A 24,861-nucleotide genomic window follows, 5' to 3' on the forward strand; every position below is an offset into this window, starting at 1 on the left:
ATGCCCATGCATGTGTGTTTCGAACTCGATCAACCTCTTGCATGTTGCTGCAATGATGGCATAGTGTGTCACGATGAGTGATTTATATTTTGCTATACATAGAAACTTAACTTTTGATGAAGCGGACCCGCTGGTTAGAAAATGGACAAAAATAGGAAGAAAACTTACTCCAAAAACACTCACAACCTCACTTTATTTATTTAAGAAAAACTCACCAAATAGAATGCCCACACATTCTAAGCAAGTCAACCTCGAGCTCAAGGAAAAGCAACAAAGAGAAAAGCTAGCTTTGAATGTAACGAATTGAAGACATGCCAAAGTGGAGAAAGAAAGAGAGTCGTGACTTCAATGAGGACATCAAGGAGCTAAAGAAATTAACATTAATGCTAAAATGGAACACGGATGCATTGGAGACAGCTATAAAAACATCATTTCATCAATCCAAGTTTCTTGGTGGTACAAAATTGTAGAAAGCAGTGAACATCACTTCTCAACAGCTAAAACAAAAGGCCATCAAACTGCAAAAAGTCCACATGCAAGGAAGAAAGGAGAATGGGTGGTGGTATCTCGGGAAGGATGCACCATGATCAAAGACTTTTGGCCAGGGCACCTAATTGATGTTACCCTTTTTTTGGTAAGCTTCATGACAGGAGATCTTTGCACAAGCAACTATTAACATGATGCCCTTAAAGCATACCTTAAGATCATTGATTTATCGTATTATCGTGACAATGGAAAAGAAAAACATAGAAAGTAAAAACAAAATAATCAATGGACCTATCACAAATGTAAAAAATAAAGTTCAACACTTTTACCTAGTAATGGACAGGTCCAAGCTCCTCTAAAGCATTTAGGTACTAATACAGCAATGTTGACTTGCAGACTCGTATGCATTCTGAAGGCAAACCCAATACATGATGTTTTCTTCCTTTTTTCCTTAAAGCTTCATGAGTCAACAAGAGGTTTGAGCCGAGCCAATCTTCTAATGCGGTCCTTGTCCGTATGCTCCAAAGTTCCCTATGAAAAGAAAGAAATCAATAATAGCAACATGACTTCATATGAGTGGTAGGTAATGGAATGGCCCTGCCAACATATCAAAGCATGCCAACAGAAAACCCAATTTCTATCAATGAGCAAGTTTTACCTCAAGAACTATCTCATCAAGGCATAGACACAATCTCCCATACTTGTCAAGAAAGGCACGTTCACTGGGAGCTTTCTTGCAAACATCCTTTACAGATGACGTTATTGCATACAACACTTCTGCCACTGCATGAGGAGGACACCAAGCAAGCACATGCTGTTACCAAATCAAAGCACAATAAGACTTGGACACCAGGCAAGCATGCACTTAAACCAAAGCATAGCACCATGAAACTGACTACTGAAAAAAAACCAGCATTCTTTCATACACAAGCATTCACGGGTGCATTGTTTGGGTTGAGAGACTCCATAAACAGATCAAGGGATATTATAAGAGCTCTATTCAAGGGAGAAGGATGTGGCCAAGAAGTTGGCATGCTCCAACCTATCCACACTAGAATTATGAGAGGTGAGGTATGGTATCAAAAAAATTCTGCAATTACTCAAATACGTCAAATACCTACCCTATCGTGCTGAAGCAGATTGATCAAACAACTTTATAATGAATTTGAATACCTCTGGACACAACTCAATAGACTTGCTAAAACCCTTGGGCAAACAATGGATGCTTGGAAGACAAAGAGGCTACCATGGCTTGCTCTAGCTTCATCGATCCACCTTGCCTCAACTCACAAGGTGGATGACTTTGCATAAAATCTCTCAATGTACTGCCACGATGAGAGTACAATGGACTACCCCATAAAGCAGTTCCATAATAACACAGATTGTGCTAGAGGCCTCCCATCTGTACCTTAACTACTCCATTGAACTACACCAGAGATCCGATTGGGTCCCAATAAACCATTGAAGGATCCCCATGGCCCACCTTTCCGTGTATATGCTTTAATAAGAAGTTGAAATGAGTGCAATGCAGATCTGAATCCTTGACTTGAATATATCTTCTTCCCTTCTCAGCTGAGTGATAGCTTGTGTATCCCAGCTAAACACAAAATAGAAACTTGCTGATTTGAATGGGATCTGTGCCGGAACATACCTCCCAAGCAGTGAAACTGGGATGCTTTGTTTTGCAGGTCTGCAGAAAATCACTGATGCCTTGGCTCATCTGCTGAAGTGGAGTACTGAGCTGTCTTGGGTCCATGCCATGCTGGTTATGCGGCCTTGCACACCCAGGAGCTCAGAAGGGAGAGACAAGCTCTGGAGATGGAGGTAGAGCCACTCAAGGAAACATGGAAAAAATATGGATGCGCTTATTTATAGTGTTCTTCGCATCACAGACATGGAGGGCAGCACTCTAGGACTCATGTACGAGTTCATGGATAGAATTGGTGAAGCTTTGAACCACTGCACTATCTTACTAGCACAGAAAGGTATACTGCATTATGCATGCACTCTTAGTCTCTTAGTCTCTTTGATTCTTCAATCTTGTATAATATCAGGTTTATGACATTATATATTTCCTAGCTATTTTTTAGGGTTTAGGACATCCGAGTCGTGTGGAACACACGCATGGATTGGTTTCATAGACCAATCCATGCAATTGCTCATATATTGCTCCTCTTTGGAGAAATGAGGAGTAATACAATAATGAGGAGCTTGAGGATGGATGGCAGCAGTACATCCAGCGATACACAGGAGGGGATGTGGACAAGCTAAGGCAGCTGAAGGATGAGCTACTTGTTTTCTGAAATGGTAGCTTTTATTCAGTGACGGCCAAGATACGAGAGACACAGCTACAGCCAGTGTCATGGTGGGATAAATATGACATCAGCACCCCTCACTTGGTGAGTCTTGACTCTTGACTCTTGAGTCTTGCATAAGAATTCACTTGTAGTATACTTATTACTAAACAAGGGCTTCAACTTCTTTTGTTGCATGAATTATGACAAAAATCCATGGTTATTCAAGTCCTACCACAGGATTGTAGCTCGAGTCCTTACGTGACCTAGTTAGTTCATGGGCACCTTGGGAATTATCTTTTATCTTTTCTCCACATGTGGGTTCTTTCGCTTTAAACTCATTTGGGGAGTCTATGGTGGCTAAGGGTTTTTCCATGATACAGTTACTTCATGGATTCATTGTAACACTCTTTGTTTCATAGACCCTTAGATCTTTTTTTAGACATTGATATATATTTCAGGGATTCACTGTAACACTCTTTGTTTCATACACCCTTGGTCTTTTTTAGACATTAATATAAACTTCCTTTTTCTCACATGCATATACACACACCTATTAGTCTTTCTCAACAACCATTCCCCCACAACACTTATACATGTATTGTGAATTCTCATCTACAACATAAATATTTTGCATGTCTAGCCCTTGAGTCTTTTATTGACAAGGCATCAAGTTCTATACATTTCTTCTCTCTCAATAGTTAAGAGTCTTTACTATGTAGAAAACAATTTCGACTGCTCTTGAAGATCTGTGTAATTGATGCATGAATAAATGAAAACAAGCATCAGAAAATTCACAATCATAAAAATGTATCTCATTTTGCAGATGACTAGAGATGTACCCTTTCTCAAGAATGGAATGCCACACATGTGCTTAGAATCATGAAACAGACATTAAATTACTTACAAGCCAGTTCATCGTACTCATCTTTTCCAACCACAAATATGGAAATGTCTCCAATTGCAGTATAGACTACATATACAGACCTGCCAAAAAAAACTCAGCTGTTTACGAAACAAGCTCAAGTTTTACTTGATATTTGAATAATATTTGATCAGACTTCCCAACAGAAGATCTTCTAGCACAAAAGGGAAATAAAACAGAATCACAGCTGCCAGCAATGATGTTTCAGCTCTTGCTCACATTTAGACATGGCAAATTTTACAACTCACAAGGGACCTTCTGCCTTCTGCTTGGCGAACTCCAAGGGGGCAAGCGTGCCACCCTCCAGCACACTCAGTTTTCTTTCGGCTTACCCAAAGCCACTCAAGGAGACAGGTTGTTGAAACTAGCCAATGGAAATATTAGCACTGAACATAACAGATGGGGTCACTTTAGAGACACTAAAGTTACCCTGAATGAGCATGTTTCCTACCACCGCACACAGTGAGGCCACACGAAAACCTTGCAATTAGCGTCATTTTGGACACATGGTGACCATTCTAGAGATTACAGGGATTGTAGCTTAGATTCAAGGTTTGAGGGGGATACAAATGCTTACATAGTCCAAAGTCATCTTGTTTTAAGGAGGCATAATCACAACAATTACAACTAGCAAAAGATTGGATGTGCGGCTTGGAATAAGCTTTAAAAGGCTTGTGAATCATGGAGTGAGAAACTGTTACTCACTTATGAGATGCAACAAAGAGCTCCTCATTGTGAGCGCCACTGAGATTATCTGTCCCAAGCTTCACCAGAAAGGACCTCCAATGCAAACGTTCCTCAGCTGGAACACCATGAAATCTGAAAAAAAAAAAGCAACAGAAAAGAATGTGTGCCTGCAAATATCAACCTTCAAAGACATCAACTTAGCATAAGATGGCCATGAACTTTGCAATACTGATCTCATGTTGAAGACACCAAATTTTACAACTTAATTCATACAAGGTAGCTATTTAAGGACATTAACTTTATTTGCTGATATTGTAAAGAAAGTTGCTTTCTTTGTTATATTTGAAGAAAGAAAACCAAAACCCAAGTGTATGAGCCACACGTGTGTGTGTGTGTGTGTGTGTGTGTGTGTGTGTGTGTGTGTGTGTGCGCGCGCTGTCGTGATGTGTGCGGTACAGCCAGGAAAGTACGAAACTTCTAGCTGTGAGAGTGAATGTCAAATCCAACAAGGAAACTCACGCACAAAATTTCCCAAGGAGTATTGAACATCACTATTTCCAATGACAATACATGTGTCGATTCACCTCAATACATCCTTGAATTCATCCCGATGATTGCACAAAATTGCATGAAATCCTTTGAACCATTCACATGTGGGCATAACAAAGCCTTCCCATTTTTCCAATATACATGTGTCCAGTTACATCCTTTTAATCCAGTGCCATCAAAACTATTATTTCGAGATGCACTTTTTATCACCTGAAAACCTGCCTTAATATTCTAACATCTCACAAGCAAAATAGCATGGCATATGTACCACATAATTCTATAATTTTTGAAAGTTCCCTATCTTGCACTCTAAAGCCCAGTTAAATAATATTTGAAATCCAAGCTTTATGGTTCTCCAAAGTATATAAAAAAAACTATACAAGACCTCATTCCCAAAGCCTTTTGGAGGGAAACCATTTTAAAAAAAACATTCACTTATCTCTTTTAAAGAAAAGAAGCGAATTTCAGATTTCGTTTCTTTTTACATCATGTACAGTCGCCTCTGCGCTGATAACGCGATGAAGAAAAACGTGATGCAGCAGTCGCTTCTGCGCTGACTGTAAGCTTCGATTTTTCAAAAAGCATATCATCCTGTAGTATTTGATTTTCCCTTCATTTCTAACACCTAAAAGCTATACACAGAAGATGTAGCCTTCAATTGAAATCGCCTGGTCATCAACGCCACTGTTCCCTAACTCTGCAGAAATTTTTCTCACACTCCCCTTCGCCGTCGTCTGCCTCCGGTATCTATCTCTCTTTCCCCGCGGAGAACTCGGCTTACCACCCTTTTGCAGCTATTCATCCGGATATTCCAATTACAAAATGCTGCGCTTGCTCCAGAAAATTCTAAATAAAAGAATTATCTTCCCTTTTCCACGTATGCTGCTAGCCACGTATGCTGCTAGCCTTAGTGCTTTGTTTTTAACCTTAGCATTAAGGTTGCAAGGCATAACCACAAGATTCCCAAAGCATTCTCACACCTATGAAAACATGCTTACAAGCCCCATGTTTTCTATCTCCACATTTCCCCCACATTCAATGAACTCTTCGGCACTGTGATGTTCATTAAATCTCCATTTCTCTTGACACCTTCATAGTTTATAAATCATCGTATCGGCCCATGTGGTTTATAGAATCCCCAATTGCTCATTCAAGTATTTCTCCATGCCTTCATAAATACATTCCTTTGTGCATTGGTATGCCCTCATGCCATCATATATAACTGGATGCTTCTAACTTGCCCATGAGCTCTGAGTAACAGCAAAAACATCATCCTCCATACTCATATACAAAAACTCCTAGATCTGGCTCAGCCTCAGCTCGTCTTATTGAACCTCATTTACAATATGAACATATGTACATGGCATCATATAATGACTCGTCATGGCACTTAACCCATGCATCTAGATGTGTATTTGATGGCCTCACATGCACGGTTTCACATCATAGACGTGCCATGGCACGACATCCACCCCCTCTAAACCTGCACATCCTCTGGTATGTGCCAAATCATCATCAAGGTCCACATATAACTGGATGTCGTCTTCATCTTCTGCAGTTCCAGGAAGATTATCCTCTTCCTCTTCAATCATATCCATACTACCACTGTCAAGCTTCTCATCCTGAATCTCTTGTGAATCAAAAGGATCACCATCATGCCTTCTTTTAAATATCTTGATTCTTTTGCCAGCCACAAGATTCTTTACTTTTGTTCCATCAAGCTCACACAGAGTATACGTGGCATTTCCATGCACATGCTTGACAATGTAAGGGCCAAACCATCTTTTTGCAAATTTTCTTTGAACAGTGAATTGGTTGTCAAGGCTACTATCATACATTAGAACCCAATCACCTTCTTCAATAGGTTTTGGCCGGAGTCTGTGTCTACTATCAAATCTTTCTTTATTTTTCAGCCTTGCATCTTTCAAGCGAGCTTTAGCAAGCTCTACATCTTCAGGCCTCCTCTCCAACTGTCTTATTCGCAATGCAAGGAGGTCATCTCTGCTCAATCCATCCACCCAGGGCAATACATTCCAAGTTAGAATTACTTCTTTAACTGGCATCACTGGCTTCTGACCATACATTAATTCTGCAGGCATGTATCCTGTCACTGAGCTATGAGTTGTACGGTCAGCCCACAAGGCATATGGTAGCAGCTTTGGCCACTCTCTCATCCTTTCTCTGCATGCCTTAGCCAAAGCTTTAATGATTGGAGGATGTCCTCGCTCACTTTTCCCATTGCCCTCAGGATTGTAAGCACATGTTAGGGACAGTTTGATACCAATTCTAGAGAAGAATTCCCTTGCTTCTTCAACATCTAGCTCACCCCTATCAGCTGTTATTTTCCCAACACAACCATATCGGCAGATCACATCTTCCAAGAGAAATTTGCATACAATTTCCGTACTCTTTGTTCTAAGAGCACGCCCTTCTACTTGATTTGTCAAATCTTCTCTTGCAAGTGCTATATATCGCATTTGCCAAATTCCCAAAGGCATTGTAACTAGATCCACTACCCATTTGTAGTGTATGGCAGGTGGGTAGGTTGGTTGCAAGCCATCACGATGCCGCACATTTGAGTACATTTGGCATACTATACATGTTTCCACATATTGGAAAATATCCTTGTACATTCCTCTCCACCAATATTTTTCCTTTATTTTGGTAAAGGTGGCCCATACGCTTCTATGTCCAGCCCAAAGACTCTCATGGAATTCTTTCACAAGCTTTCCTTGAGTCTCTTTATCACATATGACTCTCTGTGGCATAGCATTCCTCTGCTTAGGATGCTTCCAGAGATACCCATCCTTTAGAAAGTAACCATATGCTTTTCTGCGGATCCTCTTAAATTCTGAGTCAGACCAATTTTCTTGCCTTGTTAGAGTACTCAAATATTGACCAATAAGCAACCAATCTCCTTCATATATTTCCTCAATAAAAGACTCAAGTGCATTTGATAGGCAAATATGATCCCCTTTTGCATATGCTGTAGTATAGAACTTTGTACCCACATCATCAATGTCACTAATCATCTCTTTCTCATCTTCATACCTGGCTCTTGATAGCATATCTGCAACTGGATTATCTTTTCCCGCAATATGCTCAAACTCAGGATTTAGTGACTTGATATAAGCAATCCACCTAAGCATAGCAATATCTGGAGTGGTACAACTTGCTATCATCCCAAGAAGTGGCAAGCAATCAGTTTCCACAAGTACAGATGCCCCAATAAGATATTCTTTTTCACATTTTAGAGCAATGACTATCCCCCATAATTCTCTCTTGATCTGTGGATACTTTCGCTGCCGAAAGCTTAATACCTTTGCTCCAAATCTAATTACATACCTATGATCATCCTCATCATCTTGCCCTACTGCCCATCCTATCCCAGTAGGACTAGTATCAACTGTAACAATCACAGGCCTGCCACACTCATAATCTGCCTTTCTCAATGTGGGTGATGATTGGAGCAAATATTTCAGCTTCCGCATAGCTTTAATATGTACTGCACTCCACAGAAATTTTTGATTTTTCCTCAAAAGTTGATAAAGAGGATCTGCTACATGTGCATAATGTGGGATCCAAATAACATAAAAGACACATGCTCCAAGAAATCTCCTCAGCTCTGTAACATTAATGCATGTCTCTTTCATTCTTTGTATTGCATCTATTTTGGCTGGACAAGGTCGACGTCCACTAGTACTACAAAGATGTCCCACTATTAGCACTTCACCAACTCCAAACACTGATTTCAGCCCAGATAAAGTAAGATTCACTTCTTCAAGCCTGGATAGAATCATATCACAATCCTTTATATGATTTGCCACAAACTTGCGGCACCCTTTTGAATCCAAATCCTCATCTTTGTCTTTCTCATCACAGCCCTTTATTGGCACATCATCCAAAAATGGCATAGTTTTTTGTGGTATGAAGTCTCGTAAGACTTTATTCATTCCATTCATCATATGTGCCACTGAGTTAGTGGCTCCCTGTGGTAAGGTACACATCCTTACTAATCCCAAAGGAGTCCTCATTGTGGTCAAGTCCCTGCTTTGTATATCCAGCTGGAACTGATCATATCCCGAATACAGATCACCCATAGAGTATATAGCTTTCCCTGCAAATGCTTCTGCAAACTCATCCACAATTGGACCTGCTCCCACATTCCTGATTGTGACTTTGTTTACAGGTTGCATGTCTTGAATAAAGCGCAATGTCCCATTTTTCTTTGGTACAGTAAACCATCTGTTGGAATATGGGGCACATGAAGGCTCCAAGATTCCCATCCTGATCTTTTCCTTTAGTAATTCCATCAACTTTGGCAAGAGAGCCTTTGGTACTGGAATTGGCCGCAGGTTCCAGGGCACATGTGGAACAGTAAAGATCACCATTGGTGCTGTTACACTTGGATCAACACAGCCTATCTCATGCGGCTGAAAAGCAAAGGCTTTCCCATGTTTTACAAGCATCTCCTCAAAGCATTCCCTTTCAACTGCCAACAGAAAATCCTTCTCACCAATCTTCAGCTCTTTCAGAGTTTCTTGAGTAAATTTATGTCCAATTTTCTTCGGATCTCTAAGATTTGGCTGCTTTGAAGCTTCATCTATCTTCTCCTTGCTTCCTGGTGGCAAGGGCAAGGCAACTGGTTTCACCTTCTTTGCAACCGTTTTGTACTTTGTATCAACATGAGCATCCATCTCACAATTCATGTTTTTACATTCCACCCCCTCAAATTCCTGGATTATATCATACATCTCCACAGATGACACCTTTATCATTTCATTTCCACCCTGTAAGCATGCTCTTCCCATATCAAAAAGCACATCCATAGTATCTATAAATGACACCTCATCAAGCACCCCTGAAATAAACTCATTCTTCTCCAAAAGACCACACTGCTCAAAACTTTTTTGTTCATTTTGTATATGTTTTTGCATGCCACGCTTCAAATCCTCGCTTTTAACAAAAACCAGTGACCCATAGCTGGAGAATCCCTGAAAATTTGCTGAAAAACTATTTACATTGATTGAGTCCTGCGAGAACTCATTTTCCCTTGTACCATTGGAATCCCGCTTTACAATGGCACCTGGCCAAAATCCCTCATCTCCCTGTAATTCATAAACTCTCTGTTTATCTTTGGGAGTGACTGTGCCCGAAGAGACTCACGATTCCTTCCATGATTAATGCAAACTGTCAAAAACTGAACAGCCTTTTTGCCATCTTTACTCCTTATTCTTGCATATGCTGAACCATCATCCAAAACCTTTGTTTCCATCCTTACAGCTGTAATGTAGGGTTGCCCAAGGATAAGGGGATACGATGACATTTCCTGAACAAAGAAATTCTGATCATCCTTCACATCCCCTATAGTTACCCTTACATTTGGACATGCTGCATAAAGCTCTCCAGATGAATTATTAGCTGCTTTAATCATCCACCCATGATCCACATCCATTGGCCACTTACATTTGTTATAGAGATTTTTAGCCATAAGATTTATTTCAGACCCATGATCAATTAGAGCGACATATGGCTCTTCCAAATCACCTATCTTGACAAGGGTTTCAGTGGTTGCTCTTGCCCAATGACTCCTGGAGTAATGACTCTTTGTAAGAACTTCTTTTTCATCATCCTCTTTCACAAAACGCACTTGTCGTGCCCCATCAGCAGAGTGATTACATTCCACCACATTTTCTCTCTCTTCCTTTTTCTGTACCTGTACACCATGAGTCTTGGAAGTGCTTGCCTCCCCTTGTGATGGAATAGATTCAATTATGGACTGCCTTTTTCTTCGTATAATATCAATTATCTCATCATGAAATTCTTTCTTTGCAATCCCCAAGACTTCCCCTAGTGTGAATTCCACCCTGCTGTTTAGAATTCTCTCTTCAAGCACCTTTTTGAGATCTGTTGCAACTTCAATATCAGATTGAAGCTTGTAGAGTGGACTTTTCCCTTTACCCCTGTCCTTCATTTTTGCTGGCACTTCTTCCATTGAAACATCATGTGGAGGTCTGCTATGCTGTGGAGGCATATGTGATGGCCCAGGATCCTTCTTTTCACTTCCACGTGTAACTCTTTTTGATGGCCCTCCTTCCTCATTTTCCCTTTTTCGCTTCTCCTCTACCTGTGCCTCATTATTTTGGCATTTGGCAATATAGGCATGAATGGATAAAGAATCCACAGGCTCCTCCCAGCCAGTCTCAAGACGTATACAATCACCTGCCTCATGCAAAGCTTGCTTTGACACTTTCTTTGACGCAATTAATTCCATTGTTGATGGCCAAAAATCCTCATTCTCATAATCCTCATCATTCTCAAATCCCTGCTTTAATTGACCAACCTTTAATCCATAGGTTGCTGCCTCAACCATAGAAATGGCATGACTAGCAGCCATATCCTCTACCAGCTTTTCATCCCTCCTTTCCCAAAGTTTGTACTCAATGGAAGACCAGTCTCTGTAAGATGGATTTTCCCATCTTTGAAAAACACAAGTTGATTTTTAAGAGCTTCTTTATAGCTAGTACAGTCCTTCTTTGCATGCTCTGGGTCATCACACCATATGCATCTATATGTAAACCCTTCTTTGGTTTGAGGCCTTTGCATAGAAGCCTGCCCCAATGGTAGACCTTTTTCTTCAATCCTGGACATCTTCAATTTTAAGTCACGCATACCCTTGATAAGCTCATCCATCGGCCCATCTATCTTTGGAATTGTAGCAGCTGGTTTGGATAGATTCTCAGGGGTGACAGCAGTTATGGGGGTTGCAGAGCCCATCACCATTTTATCCCTCCTCCGCTGTCGCTTTGCTAACATAGTGACTGCATCCTCAACATCATTCCAATCACTCTTTAATCCCTGCTCTGTATCCTTATCCTCAAGGAGGATTTCCAATTTCTCCTGGAGATCTTTCCCAGCTGCTTGCAAGAAGAGCTCTGTCTTTTCTCTGTCCAAAGTTGCACGCTCTATTCTTGACAACTGGGCATAACGCTTCTCAAACTCCCTTAGCAATTCTGTGGCAGAAATTCCCATTTTAGGTTTTGTGACCCATTCCAAGAAAGTTCGTTTGGTCACTCGCTCAGAATCCTCCATGAAGTATTCATCCTTTAAAGCAAGCTTGAACTCTTCCCAATTTCTGCCACCCTGTGCTGTCTGCAATCCTTTTATGCGCTCTCTTATTTCAAGAACGCATACCAGCTCGAAACTTCGAACCATATCCTCCTCAGTCACCCTGTTTAGCTCCATCTCCTTTATATAATTGCGCAGGTACTTTGTAATGTCCTTCCCATCAAATTGATCCACCTTTTTCACAATTGATTGTAATGCCTTGGTCGTGGAAATCTGTCCCCTCTCAGCAGCCTGTTGCTGTTGCATGTACATGGTAAACATTTGAAACATCTGCATAACTCCGGGGTCAAAATGAACCCCCTGACCTTAAAATTCTCAGCCATAGCTTCCCTGTATATTTCACCACACTCTCACCCTAGCAGTTTCACGTCGGGTTCACCAAAAAGCTGTCGTGATGTGTGCGGTACAGCCAGGAAAGTACGAAACTTCTAGCTGTGAGAGTGAATGTCAAATCCAACAAGGAAACTCACGCACAAAATTTCCCAAGGAGTATTGAACATCACTATTTCCAATGACAATACATGTGTCGATTCACCTCAATACATCCTTGAATTCATCCCGATGATTGCACAAAATTGCATGAAATCCTTTGAACCATTCACATGTGGGCATAACAAAGCCTTCCCATTTTTCCAATATACATGTGTCCAGTTACATCCTTTTAATCCAGTGCCATCAAAACTATTATTTCGAGATGCACTTTTTATCACCTGAAAACCTGCCTTAATATTCTAACATCTCACAAGCAAAATAGCATGGCATATGTACCACATAATTCTGTAATTTTTGAAAGTTCCCTATCTTGCACTCTAAAGCCCAGTTAAATAATATTTGAAATCCAAGCTTTATGGTTCTCCAAAGTATATAAAAAAAACTATACAAGACCTCATTCCCAAAGCCTTTTGGAGAGAAACCATTTAAAAAAAAACATTCACTTATCTCTTTTAAAGAAAAGAAGCGAATTTCAGATTTCGTTTCTTTTTACATCATGTACAGTCGCCTCTGCGCTGATAACGCGATGAAGAAAAACGTGATGCAGCAGTCGCTTCTGCGCTGACTGTAAGCTTCGATTTTTCAAAAAGCATATCATCCTGTAGTATTTGATTTTCCCTTCATTTCTAACACCTAAAAGCTATACACAGAAGACGTAGCCTTCAATTGAAATCGCCTGGTCATCAACGCCACTGTTCCCTAACTCTGCAGAAATTTTTCTCACACTCCCCTTCGCCGTCGTCTGCCTCCGGTATCTATCTCTCTTTCCCCGCGGAGAACTCGGCTTACCACCCTTTTGCAGCTATTCATCCGGATATTCCAATTACAAAATGCTGCGCTTGCTCCAGAAAATTCTAAATAAAAGAATTATCTTCCCTTTTCCACGTATGCTGCTAGCCACGTATGCTGCTAGCCTTAGTGCTTTGTTTTTAACCTTAGCATTAAGGTTGCAAGGCATAACCACAAGATTCCCAAAGCATTCTCACACCTATGAAAACATGCTTACAAGCCCCATGTTTTCTATCTCCACATTTCCCCCACATTCAATGAACTCTTCGGCACTGTGATGTTCATTAAATCTCCATTTCTCTTGACACCTTCATAGTTTATAAATCATCGTATCGGCCCATGTGGTTTATAGAATCCCCAATTGCTCATTCAAGTATTTCTCCATGCCTTCATAAATACATTCCTTTGTGCATTGGTATGCCCTCATGCCATCATATATAACTGGATGCTTCTAACTTGCCCATGAGCTCTGAGTAACAGCAAAAACATCATCCTCCATACTCATATACAAAAACTCCTAGATCTGGCTCAGCCTCAGCTCGTCTTATTGAACCTCATTTACAATATGAACATATGTACATGGCATCATATAATGACTCGTCATGGCACTTAACCCATGCATCTAGATGTGTATTTGATGGCCTCACATGCACGGTTTCACATCATAGACGTGCCATGGCACGACAGCGCGCGCGCGCGCGTGCGTGCACGTGCGCGCAGGAGTGCGAGCATGTTCTATTAGGGAGGGATGAAGCCCTTTGGGTCTTTGATAGACGTTTGATTTTAACTCTCTCATTGAATACGTGAGGCCTACGTAGTTCATAACCCCTTTTCATGTTGTCTTGACATCCAGATTACAAATGGATTACATGTAACATCCTTTTGGTCCCATACACCCTTGTAGACGTTGAATCCGAGGGACATAGGAGTCCAAGGATCCCCCCTTGCCCCCAAAAACGAGGACCAAACTACGCATACAGCTGGGGGCTGCACGATCCCGACCTTAAGTCACCCTGCACAGATCCCATCATCTGCAGCGGGCGAGAAGGCACTCTAGCCTGAGGCAGACCTCCATATGATAGCTTCAGATCCAAGGTATTCTCCAGCAGCTGTCACATGGACATATACTCAGCTATATAGAGGCTACCCTATCTGCCCCCTCCTTCCACAAACTGGCTGGCTTGTAGCACCCCCTTGTAGGCACCCTTCTATTGTTGCTGTGGATGACTACTATTTTATGATGTCCTGCAGCCTGAATAGGGCTGCGTTTTTTGCTGGATCTGGCCGCTCTTATGCCAGCCTTTGAGAGCCCACCACTGGATCTCCCTGATGCACCTTCACCCGTCTGGCTGCTTTTGAAGCACCAACAACCCACCTTGCGTGCTTGCTCTATCCACCCTCTACTTGCACAATCCCGACCTTAAGTCAACCTGCACAGAGCCCATCATCTGCAGCAGGCCAGAAGGCTCCATATGATAGCTTCAGATCCAAGGTATTCTCCAGCAGCTGTCACATGGACATATACTCAGATATATAGACGCTACCCTATCTGCCCCCTCCGTCCACAAACTGGCTGGCTTGTAGCACCCCCTTGTAGGCACCCTTCTATTGTTGTTCTGGATGGCTACTATTTTATGATGTTCTGCAGCCTGAATAGGGCTGCATTTTTTGCTGGATCCGGCCGCTCTTATGCTCTCCCAGACCCAGCCTTTGAGTGCCCTCCACTGGATCTCCCTGATGCACCTTCTTCCACCCGCCTGGCTGCTTTTGAAGCACCAACAAGCTGCCTTGCATGCTTGCTCTATCCACCCTCTACTTGGTGCATTTGGCAATCTCTCTTGCCCTTTGCTGAGCTTCCCTTTTTCACACAAAAGAACTATCTAGTATAGAATTTGAAAAAGGCAGCCTTGATGAAAAAAACGCAAATTTGAGTGAAAACACTGATAACAGTAGGGTTCTTCACAACGGATCTCCATGCCAAGAATTGCAACCTTTCTGTCATCAAAACTTGATGCTCTGATACCTTTATGATTGATTGATTGCAATTAGTGCCTAATCAGAGACTTAAATCCATGCACAACAAACTACTGCTTCTTCATGCTCAACACACAGTAGAGGGGGATGACCTAATCTACCATGTATCACTATCATGAAGTATATATACAATGTTGAATAGAGATGCCCAATGGAAGCACTGCTCCTGAAATTTGCAAAATGCAAATCTTCACGATAAATCTCCACACCCTTACGAGAAAAAATTACAGCCTTTCCGCCTTCAAAACCCGACACTTTGATACCAATGTAACATGGGTGCTTGCGGAAGCATGTTTATGATTGATTAATTGTGATAAGCACCTAATGAGAGATAAACCCATGCACAACAAACTACTTCTTCATGCCCAATACACCGCATAGAGATGACCTATTCTACCATGTATTACTAACATGAAGTATATACAATGCTGAATAGAGATACCCAATGGTAGCACTTCTCGTGAGTTCTCAATGACTCAATGATGACTGATTGATCAATAAATGAATATGGCTAAGGCCTAGACTCCTATTTATAGTGTCCAATATGTGCCCCCTCAATCCACACAAGCCGGCCTAAAGCACCCTCTTGGAGGCGCCCTTTTAATGCGTTTTGTTGTTGTAAATGGCCGCTTCTAAGTGATGTCTTGCAGCTTGAATAGGGTTGTGGATCTGGCTACCCTTATGCCTTCCTAGATCTGGCCTTTCAGTGCCCACCAGCGGCCGGACACACACCATGCCCAAAGCACAAACTGTAGAAGGCTGGAAACAATTGATTATTGCTGAAAATGAGCACGAGGGAAACCCGTAGGTGCTTACAAGCATAAGAGACTATTGCTACAGCCAATGACCTCCAACAGATATGCAAGAATGAGATGAAAAGCGAGGGGACGGGTGAGAACCCTTATATTTCCCTCCAGAGAGCTACTATAAAATGCCTTAAAAATGGATTAAAAATCAGATAAATATGCCAACGTAGGGTCTGATAAAATGACCAGTACAAGCATGAAAAGGTGATGTAGACCCTCTAGAGATGATATATTCCAACACCTCCTCTTCAGTGCCAAAGGGGCAGTCCAATACCAACACGCTGAAGTAGCTCTTAGAAGTCATCTCCTGTCTTTATCAGACACCAGGGCCTCTGTTGTGGGTGTGCCCGCCCTGTATAGGTGTTTTCTCATTTTTCCTCACTCCCCATATTTTTTCCCCATTTTTCCCATGGTGTGGGAGGCAGTTTTCTGCACCCCAGCTGATCCAAATGGTGGCCGGATGATCTGGATGCTAGCCGACTGTGTGGTCCACCTCTCCTGCATACTGGCCGACTATGCGCAGCTGGCCGACTGCTGGAGTGGGCTGGTCGTGGACATGTAGGCCAAGTCGGCTGTTTTTTGCACATGCCGACTGCATGTATGGGGCCATATAAAATGGCCCCATGGCCCCCACATCATTGTATCCAGTTTTCAGATTCAGGATCTTGTGTATAGAGAAGAGTTACACGCCTATCTCTCTCCTTCTCTTGTGCTGTCTATTTTCTGCACTCTACTTGCTCTTGTGGTCTCAGATTTGGTTATCATCTCCGCTGCGTATTTTGACATGGTATCAAAGCCCTAGGCTCTTTAAAGGTCTTTTCCTGAGCAAGAGGGGGATTGTTGCGTTGCTGATTGGTGGACTGTTAGGGACTGTTCGGGAAGAGAAGTAGCAAGAGGAAGGCAGGCTAAGTTGCTGGACAGCCACTTGCACGTTTAAAGTTTTTTTTTTACCCACCCACCCTTTTCAGTTACATCCCTGCGATGGCAGATTTGTTAGAGCTGGCTGAGAAGCATGTGAAGATCCCAACTCTCCCTACGTTCCCAGTGGACCGTCAGTTGGACGGGAACAACCACAGCATCTAGAAGGTTATGATGGAGTCTGTGCTGGAGTCATATGACCTTGCTGATTTCATCGTTATCGGGGTTTCACGGCCGGAAGCAAAGGAAGGGGAGTTACTGTCAACGAAGAAGGACCGCGAGGCACAGACACAGATGTGGGATCGTGTCAACGCCAGGGACCGGTCATTTATCTTCCTCAACTGCACACTGCAAGTAATCAATCACGTTAAGCATATGACGCTGGCCAGAGGCATATGGCACTTGGCTTCTCTTTATAACAGGGTACCGCCTATGAAGAGGATTTCCTTGGAAGTGCAGATGCGGGTTATGAACCCTGCAAAGTCGTCGACGATGCGGGAGCACATTAACAAGCTGCAGGCCCTTCAGCAAGAAGTCCTCCAGACTGGGAAGGAGATATTATCAGAAGATATGGCCATTACTTTGCTGTCCCACTTGCCTGCTCAGTATTCCACTTTCTACTCCTCTTTGATTACTAGTGGCAGGCTCAGCACCATGACCTGGGAGGAGCTTGTGCCCATGGTCTTGGACCAGGAGGAACGTTTCACGAACCCTCCTCACAGCGGAGGTTCGGAGGCCTTAACTGGCCAATGGCCGAAAGGCCGGAATAACAACAAGGGCAAAGGGAAGGCTTCACCGGAGAAGTCTTTTGAGAAGAAGCTTGACATAGAACGAGAGAAACTCAAGGCCAAGCGGTTTGCAATGATTGTGGCGAGAAAGGCCACTATTGGAGTAAGTGTCCTAAGCGGACTGGGAAGAGTGCTGATTCTTCAACCTCAACTGCACAGACTCCTGCATTTGTGCACTTAGAGATGATGGACTCCGATGCTTCATTGTCTTCGAGCGAGGAGGCAGTTGGCTTCATCGCGAAGGATACCTGGGAATGGATTCTTGACAGTAGAGCTTCCAGGCACATGACTCCGTCCCATGACTTCTTTTTGGATCTGAAACGACAGTCAGGTCGCATTTTCATTGGCGACAACTCCACCATTCTGATACACAGTGAGGGCCGGATGGGGATTATTCCCGACGGCAAGGGGGGCAAGCATGCCTCCCGTGTTCTTTACGTCCCTGCTCTTGGTTTTCATCTTCTGTCAGTGCATGAAGTATGCCAGACTGGCTTTCGGGTGGAATTTGAGGAGCATTCAGTTGCTCTACGAGACCGTGAGACTGGCCAGGTTGTTTGGGAAGGCGGTGTGGAGAATGGTATCTACAAGCTCTCTGCAATCTCCTCATTGGCAAGTTCTCAAGTTGGAGATCTGTGGCGCTTTCGTTTTGGCCACTTAAATGTGGATGCACTGCGACGGCGAGCTTTCCGGGACCAGATGGTGGTTGGCTTGCCAAATGTTGGTAGCAGGCAAGGACGTTGCAGTTCTTGCATACGTGGTAAGCAGCACAGGGAATCCTTTCCGAAGCAGGCTTCTAGGCGGGCTTCAAAACCATTGGAGTTGATTCACACTGACTTATGTGGACCTCAGCAAACACCATCATTAGGAGGATCTCTCTATTTTATGCTGCTTGTTGATGACTGTACCAGATTCACGTGGGTCTATCTTCTTTCACAAAAGAACCAAGCTTTTACACGGTTCAAGGATTGGCACGTGATGGTGGAAAAAGAGTCTGGATTGCAGGTAAAGACTCTCAAGGCTGACAAAGGGGATGAATTCTCCTCGAATGTATTTCTCAGATTTTGTGCAGATCATGGCATCAAGAGGGAACTGGCCAATACAGGATCGCCGTCAAAGAAAGGAGTTGTAGAACGCAAAAACAGGACTGTGGTGGAGATGGCGAGGACTGTGGTGGAGATGGCGAGGACCATGCTAGAGCATCGTGATCTTCCTCGTCCACTTTGGAAAGAGGCTCTGGCAACAACGGCTATCCATACCCTCAACAGGTCTCCAACGACTTCAGTACCTAATATAACTCCGTTTGAGGCATACTTTGGCGGGAAACCTGATGTCTCACACTTTCGTGTTTTTGGGAGTGATGCGTATGTACATATTCCGAAGAAGCAGAGGGGGAAGCTTGACTCCAAATCCCGCAAGCTTATATTTGTGGGATATAATTCTCTTTCCAAGGGATACAGATTGTATGATCCAGAGAGGAATGAGATTGTTGTCAGCCGAGATGTGGTCTTTGATGAGCATGTTCCAGTATCCACTGTCGAGGAGCCGCCACTTCTTGGAGATCCAAAAGAGTCTGATGATGATTCCCAGACTATTACTCCAATTGATCAACCTCAGTCAGTACAGGAGGTTGAGCCCGTAGCTGGAGTAGAGCCCCTGCAACGGCAGGAGGCTCCACATCCGTTCGAGTACCCAGGTGGTTGTTGGACACCCTTCGGGAGTCAGGTGTCACGGAGCTACCCTCCGAGTGGACCACAGAGGACGGCCCTCGAAGATCGCACAGAATCCGCGACAAAAGCAATACAGCGGAGCTTCTTCAGGTAAACTATGCTTTGATGTCTCGTATTATGCGGGACAAGGAGCCCGCTTCCGTTAAGGAAGCCCTTTCACAGGATACTTGGAGGAAAGCCATGCAGGTGGAACTTGATGCCATCGAGAAGAACAAAACATGGGAGTTGGTACCGAGGCCGTCGAAACGGTCAGTCATTGGTGTCAAATGGGTCTTTAAGACCAAATATGCGTCGGATGGGTCGGTGGACAAACACAAAGCCAAACTTGTGGCTAAAGGTTATGCTCAGTGGCCAGGCATTGACTACGAGGATACCTTTGTACCGACAGCACGGATGACCACGATTCGGACCGTTCTTGCCCTTGCTTCTTCTCAGAGGTGGCCAGTGTATCAGATGGATGTAAAATCTGCATTCCTTAATGGTGACCTGCACGAGGAGGTGTATGTTGAGAAGCCTCCAGGCTTTGTTGTTCTAGGATCAGAAGGGATGGTTTACAGGTTACGTAAGGCCTTGTATGGTCTTAAGCAAGCTCCCAGGGCTTGGAATCAGAAGATTGATTCCTTCTTTGTTCGGACTGGTTTTCAGAGATCGGTTGCAAATCCCAACCTGTATCTCTTTCGGGAACGCGCCATGGTTACGATTATCATCCTTTATGTGGATGATCTCATTCTCACCGGCGGTCAAGTGGAGCACATTGGCGTGACGAAGGCTACCTTGTCAAAGGAGTTTGAGATGACCAACCTAGGCTTACTCCACTTCTTTTTGGGATTGGAGATCTAGCAGACCCAGAGGGAGTTTTTTGTCTCTCAGCAGCGGTATGTTCATGAGTTGCTTGAGGCCTTTGGGATGGAGAACTGCAAGCCTATTACTTCGCCGATGGACCCAAACACAAAGTTAACTGTTAATGATCCTTGTGAGCCAGTTGATGCCTTGCAGTATCGGAAGTTGGTTGGTTCATTTATCTGGTTGTTGAACACCAAATTGGACTTGAGCTTCTCCGTGGGGCTGTTGAGCTCTTTTATGCAGACACCATTGAAGTCTCATTGGGACGCAGGATTGCGGATCTTGCGGTATTTGCAAAGTACAAAGGATCTAGGAATCTTTTACACAGGAATGGAGTCAGACTCCAAGGTTGGAGTGACTTAGATTGGGGAGGAGGCAGCCAACTATTGCCCTATCTTCGACAGAGGCAGAGTACTGGGCTGCTTGTGGTGCTGTTGTGTGGCTACGGAGGCTGCTAGGCGAGATTGGGTTTCCACAGAAGGAGTCCACAGTCTTCCAGTGTGATAACCACAGTTGTATAGCTATTGCTCGGAACCCGGTCTTCCATGCCCGGACCAAGCACATAGAGATACAGTATCACTTTGTACGTGAGAAGATCTTGGCTGGTGACATCTTGCTACTTTATTGTTCGATGGAGGAAAATGCGGCGGACCTCTTCACGAAGTCTCTACCTCAGGCTACGCTCAGGCGGCACTCTAGCTCCCTAGGGTTGATTTCACAGCCAGGAGCTGAGAGGGGGTGTTAGAAGTCATCTCCTGTCTTTATCAGACACCAGGGCCTTTGTTGTGGGTGTGCCCGCCCTGTATAGGTGTTTTCTCATTTTTCCTCACTCCCCGTATTTTTTCCCCATTTTTCCCTATTTTTCCCATGGTGTGGGAGGCAGTTTTCTGCACCCCGGCTGATCCAGATGGTGGCCGACTACTGGTCGGATGATCTAGATGCTGGCCGACTTCCCTGTGTGGTCCCCGACCTCTCCTGCATACTGGCCCACTATGCGCAGTTGGCCGACCTGCTGGAGTGGGCTGGTCATGGACATATAGGCCAAGTCGGCTGTTTTTTGCACAAGCCGACTGCATGTATGGGGCCATATAAAATGGTCCCATGGCTCCCACATCATTGTATCCAGTTTTCAGATTCGGGATCTTGTGTATAGAGAAGAGTTACACGCCTATCTCTCTCCTTCTCTTGAGCTGTCTATTTTCTGCACTCTACTTGCTCTTGTGGTCTCAGGTTTGGTTATCATCTCCGCTGCGTATTTTGACAGTAGCACCTCCAAAGTAGCTCTCAGAAGTGGTTTGGTGAAGAGATCAGCCAGCATTGTCCTTGGTAGAACAGTAGGCCAGCCGAAGTAGCTTTCCATTGTACTTATCTTTACGTTCAATATTAAGTATCCTTAGGCTAAGAAGTCCTCACACAAAGAACCTTGCTCTAATACCATGTACGCTTTACATGGTGGTCATGAGCTGTGCAGAAGGTAAGAGAAGAGAGAGAGAGCTATGGCGACTGTAGAGAAAGAGAGAGATGCCAAAGCTCAAGAGAGAGAAAGAATTGCACGACTCAGTGATGGTTATTGATTGATATCGAAACACTTCACAAGCATAGGCTTTGGTAGGCTAGTAGCCTTATCTTTTGTCCCATAGAAATCACACACACACTACACTAATGACACATGGCACACATCCTATCCTCTCATAAAAGGGTGTTCACACCTTAAGAGGGTGTTTACACACACTGAGCCCCGAATCCTAACAATGACATCCAAAAGGTCAGCATAAACAAGTGAGATGCCCACATGCAAGCGAGATGCCCACTTCAACAAAGGTGTGATTCTAAAACAAGTAAACGTTCATCAATTCAAGCACGGCGCTTCAATTCCTTATCAAGTTCACGGGTATCCTATGCAAGGCAGTCCAAATTCCTGCTCAGCTGGCCATGTGCAGACCAACCTGCATCTGACTAGTAAAAGAGCACAAAGTAAACCTATAAAGAGGCCCTCCCACCCTCCTTGCTGGCAGAGGGGGGAAGCATTCCTCCCAGGTGTTGTATGTTCCGTCACTTGTTTTTCATCTGTTGTCAGTGCATCAGGTTTGCAAGACTGGCGTACCGGTGGAGTTTGATGAGCATTTTGTTGCTCTTCGAGACAAAGCAACAGGCCAGGTAGTTTGGGAAGGCGGAGTGGAGAATGGAGTTTACAAGCTTTCAGCACTCTCTCTCCCAGGTCCTCAGGTTTGTGATGAGTGATAGTCTGTTAATGGCCACTTAAGTGTGGATACGCTGCAGGTGCAGGCTTTCCGGGACCAAATGGTGGATAGCTTGCCAGTAGATGGTAGCATTTGGCAGGAACTTTCCAGTACTGATGTTGGTAGTTCTTGTGTTCGTCAGTCAGAGGAAACTGAACAGGTCACTTATGCTCTGATGTCTCGTAGTATGATGATGTGCTCTCATAAGTATGTCTGCTTGTAAACCTTCCCAATTCTTCCTTTGTTCCCATCCCTTGTTACCACTTGCATTTGGACAGATAGGCCTCTATTACCTCTTCTTCGTTTTTTTCTCACTCCAACATAGACTAAATTATCTTTGTTTGGGAGAATCACAATGCACATGCCTCCAAGGCTCCCTTGTGCAAGCTGACGACCGCAAACAGTGATATTACATAGTAGGACTCAAATCTTGGTTGATGATGCCTAGGCACCCCTAATGGAAAGGTATAATGATGGTATCCAAGGAGGCCTTAGCATGGGTGTTGCGATTGCCATCTTTTCTTCATCATAGATAACTCTCAATAAGCATCCCGATTCGGGCAATGTAGTGTCACATGCACCAATCAATTTGGTGGCATGTGGACATAATCTGGTAGTTTATGGACGGGTTTGGGGCAGTTGAGGACCAGTTTTGGGAAGCCAAAGCATGTGTAAACAAGCCTAGCCAAGGGGCCAAGGGTTGCGCACCTCTTAAGCGCAGTATGAGCACATTAAGTGATTTTTCTTGCATTATTTTTAGGCTTGCAAAAGGCTGACTGATTGGAGCAGTTAAGAGCTTTTAAATAGTAGGGCTAGGTTTAGAGCTTGCCACTCACCCACAGAACTGCCCTGCCAAGTCCCCCTGCACCAAAGCAAAGCTGGATCAGCAATTGGTAGCCCTGGTACAGCAGGTTTTAGCCCTGGCAAGAAAGACCAAAAATAGGTAATTACCACATCATGGTGACGAGAACCTGGCATGCCAAGGAAAGTCAAGTTGTGCTTGGGCATATGAGTTTCTAGCATATGAAGTCCCTTGGATAACATCATCTTAGGTCTTCATCAGTGAGGCCTAGGCATCATAGACCTAGAGATTCTTAGCAGATCCCTACTTTGTATGCTCAATGTCCGCGGCCCTTCAATTTGGAGAGATGCCTTGGAAGTCCTTCTGAGGCACTCCCATCATAATAGCAGGAGAGACTCTGCCTGCCAAAATCTTCATCTCCGCCAGTCTTCGTCAATGGATTTATCCTCCTCCCAACTTGCCTGGGCCAACTCTCTTCCAGAGCCAAACAGCAAAGGAAGAGCAACTACCCCAGTCGTTGAACTCACACACTTTCCGTGTCTGTCCTCTGTCCACCAACTGGACCTGCAATCTTACTTGGCCTGGGGAGCTTTGGATGCTGGCCCTGCTGAGTCATAGGGCTCCTGGCTCTTCTCCTCAAGCTGCTGCTAAAGCAACACTGTCGCACACAGCACAGTTACGCGACAGGTCAAGACATGATCGCCACCATCCACTCTGCAATATCGAAAAAGGTAAGGACGGGGAGGGGGGGGGGAGGATATCTACATTGAGAAGAAGCTCCACCCCAAGCACGATGATGACATGCATGGTGCTGGCTGGGGTCGGAATACAGAGGAAGCATTTTATGTTGCAAATTCAAAGTTTTCGTGATCTCAAAATGAGTGGGGGAAACTCTCCCGCCACCGACACCAACAGCCAACCTTGACCGACCATGCTTGGCCAGCCTTCCACCTAACCCTCTATGAGAATTGCAAGCCCACATCTGCCTATGGTGCCGTACACACCTGCTCCCTGGTCACCCAGATCCTTTTGTGCTCTCAGATCCGGTCATGGTCGAAAATGCCACCTGCACAACATTGCTGTTCCCATTTGCAAAGAGCTGATCTGAACTACAGATCTTCGTGTTTTTTTGGAGCGATCAAGGTGACATGCATATCGTCAGAAATTTGCAAAAGGTGATAGCGAGAAGACATACCGTTCCAGGAGAATATTGCCCGCTGTGTTGGTGAAGAGCACGCACATCAACATACTGGCCCCCTTGCTCTCAAAGCTATCGAGCTAGGATACACTACATTTCTATTTGGCATCTATTTTGCATCATTTTATTATTTTTTTAATTTTTTTTAAAGGAAG

General features: G+C 43.9%; 1 protein-coding gene across 1 annotated transcript; it reads right to left on the reverse strand.

Moving 5' to 3' along the window:
• Positions 1-656: 656 nt before the first annotated feature.
• LOC147621307 (SNARE-like superfamily protein) lies at positions 657-24,861 on the reverse strand. The gene is made up of 5 exons (XM_086824026.1): positions 24,704-24,861; positions 4,411-4,524; positions 3,688-3,767; positions 1,145-1,269; positions 657-1,017 (listed from the first exon to the last, which is right to left on the reverse strand). The coding sequence occupies exons 1-5, from the start codon at positions 24,754-24,756 to the stop codon at positions 946-948; spliced, it is 444 nt and encodes a 147-aa protein (XP_086680152.1). The 5' UTR covers positions 24,757-24,861; the 3' UTR covers positions 657-945.

This window comes from Cibotium barometz, chromosome 30 (assembly GCF_041138505.1).
Source record: "Cibotium barometz isolate CiBa-2024 chromosome 30, ASM4113850v1, whole genome shotgun sequence".
Classification (NCBI taxonomy): domain Eukaryota; kingdom Viridiplantae; phylum Streptophyta; class Polypodiopsida; order Cyatheales; family Cibotiaceae; genus Cibotium; species Cibotium barometz.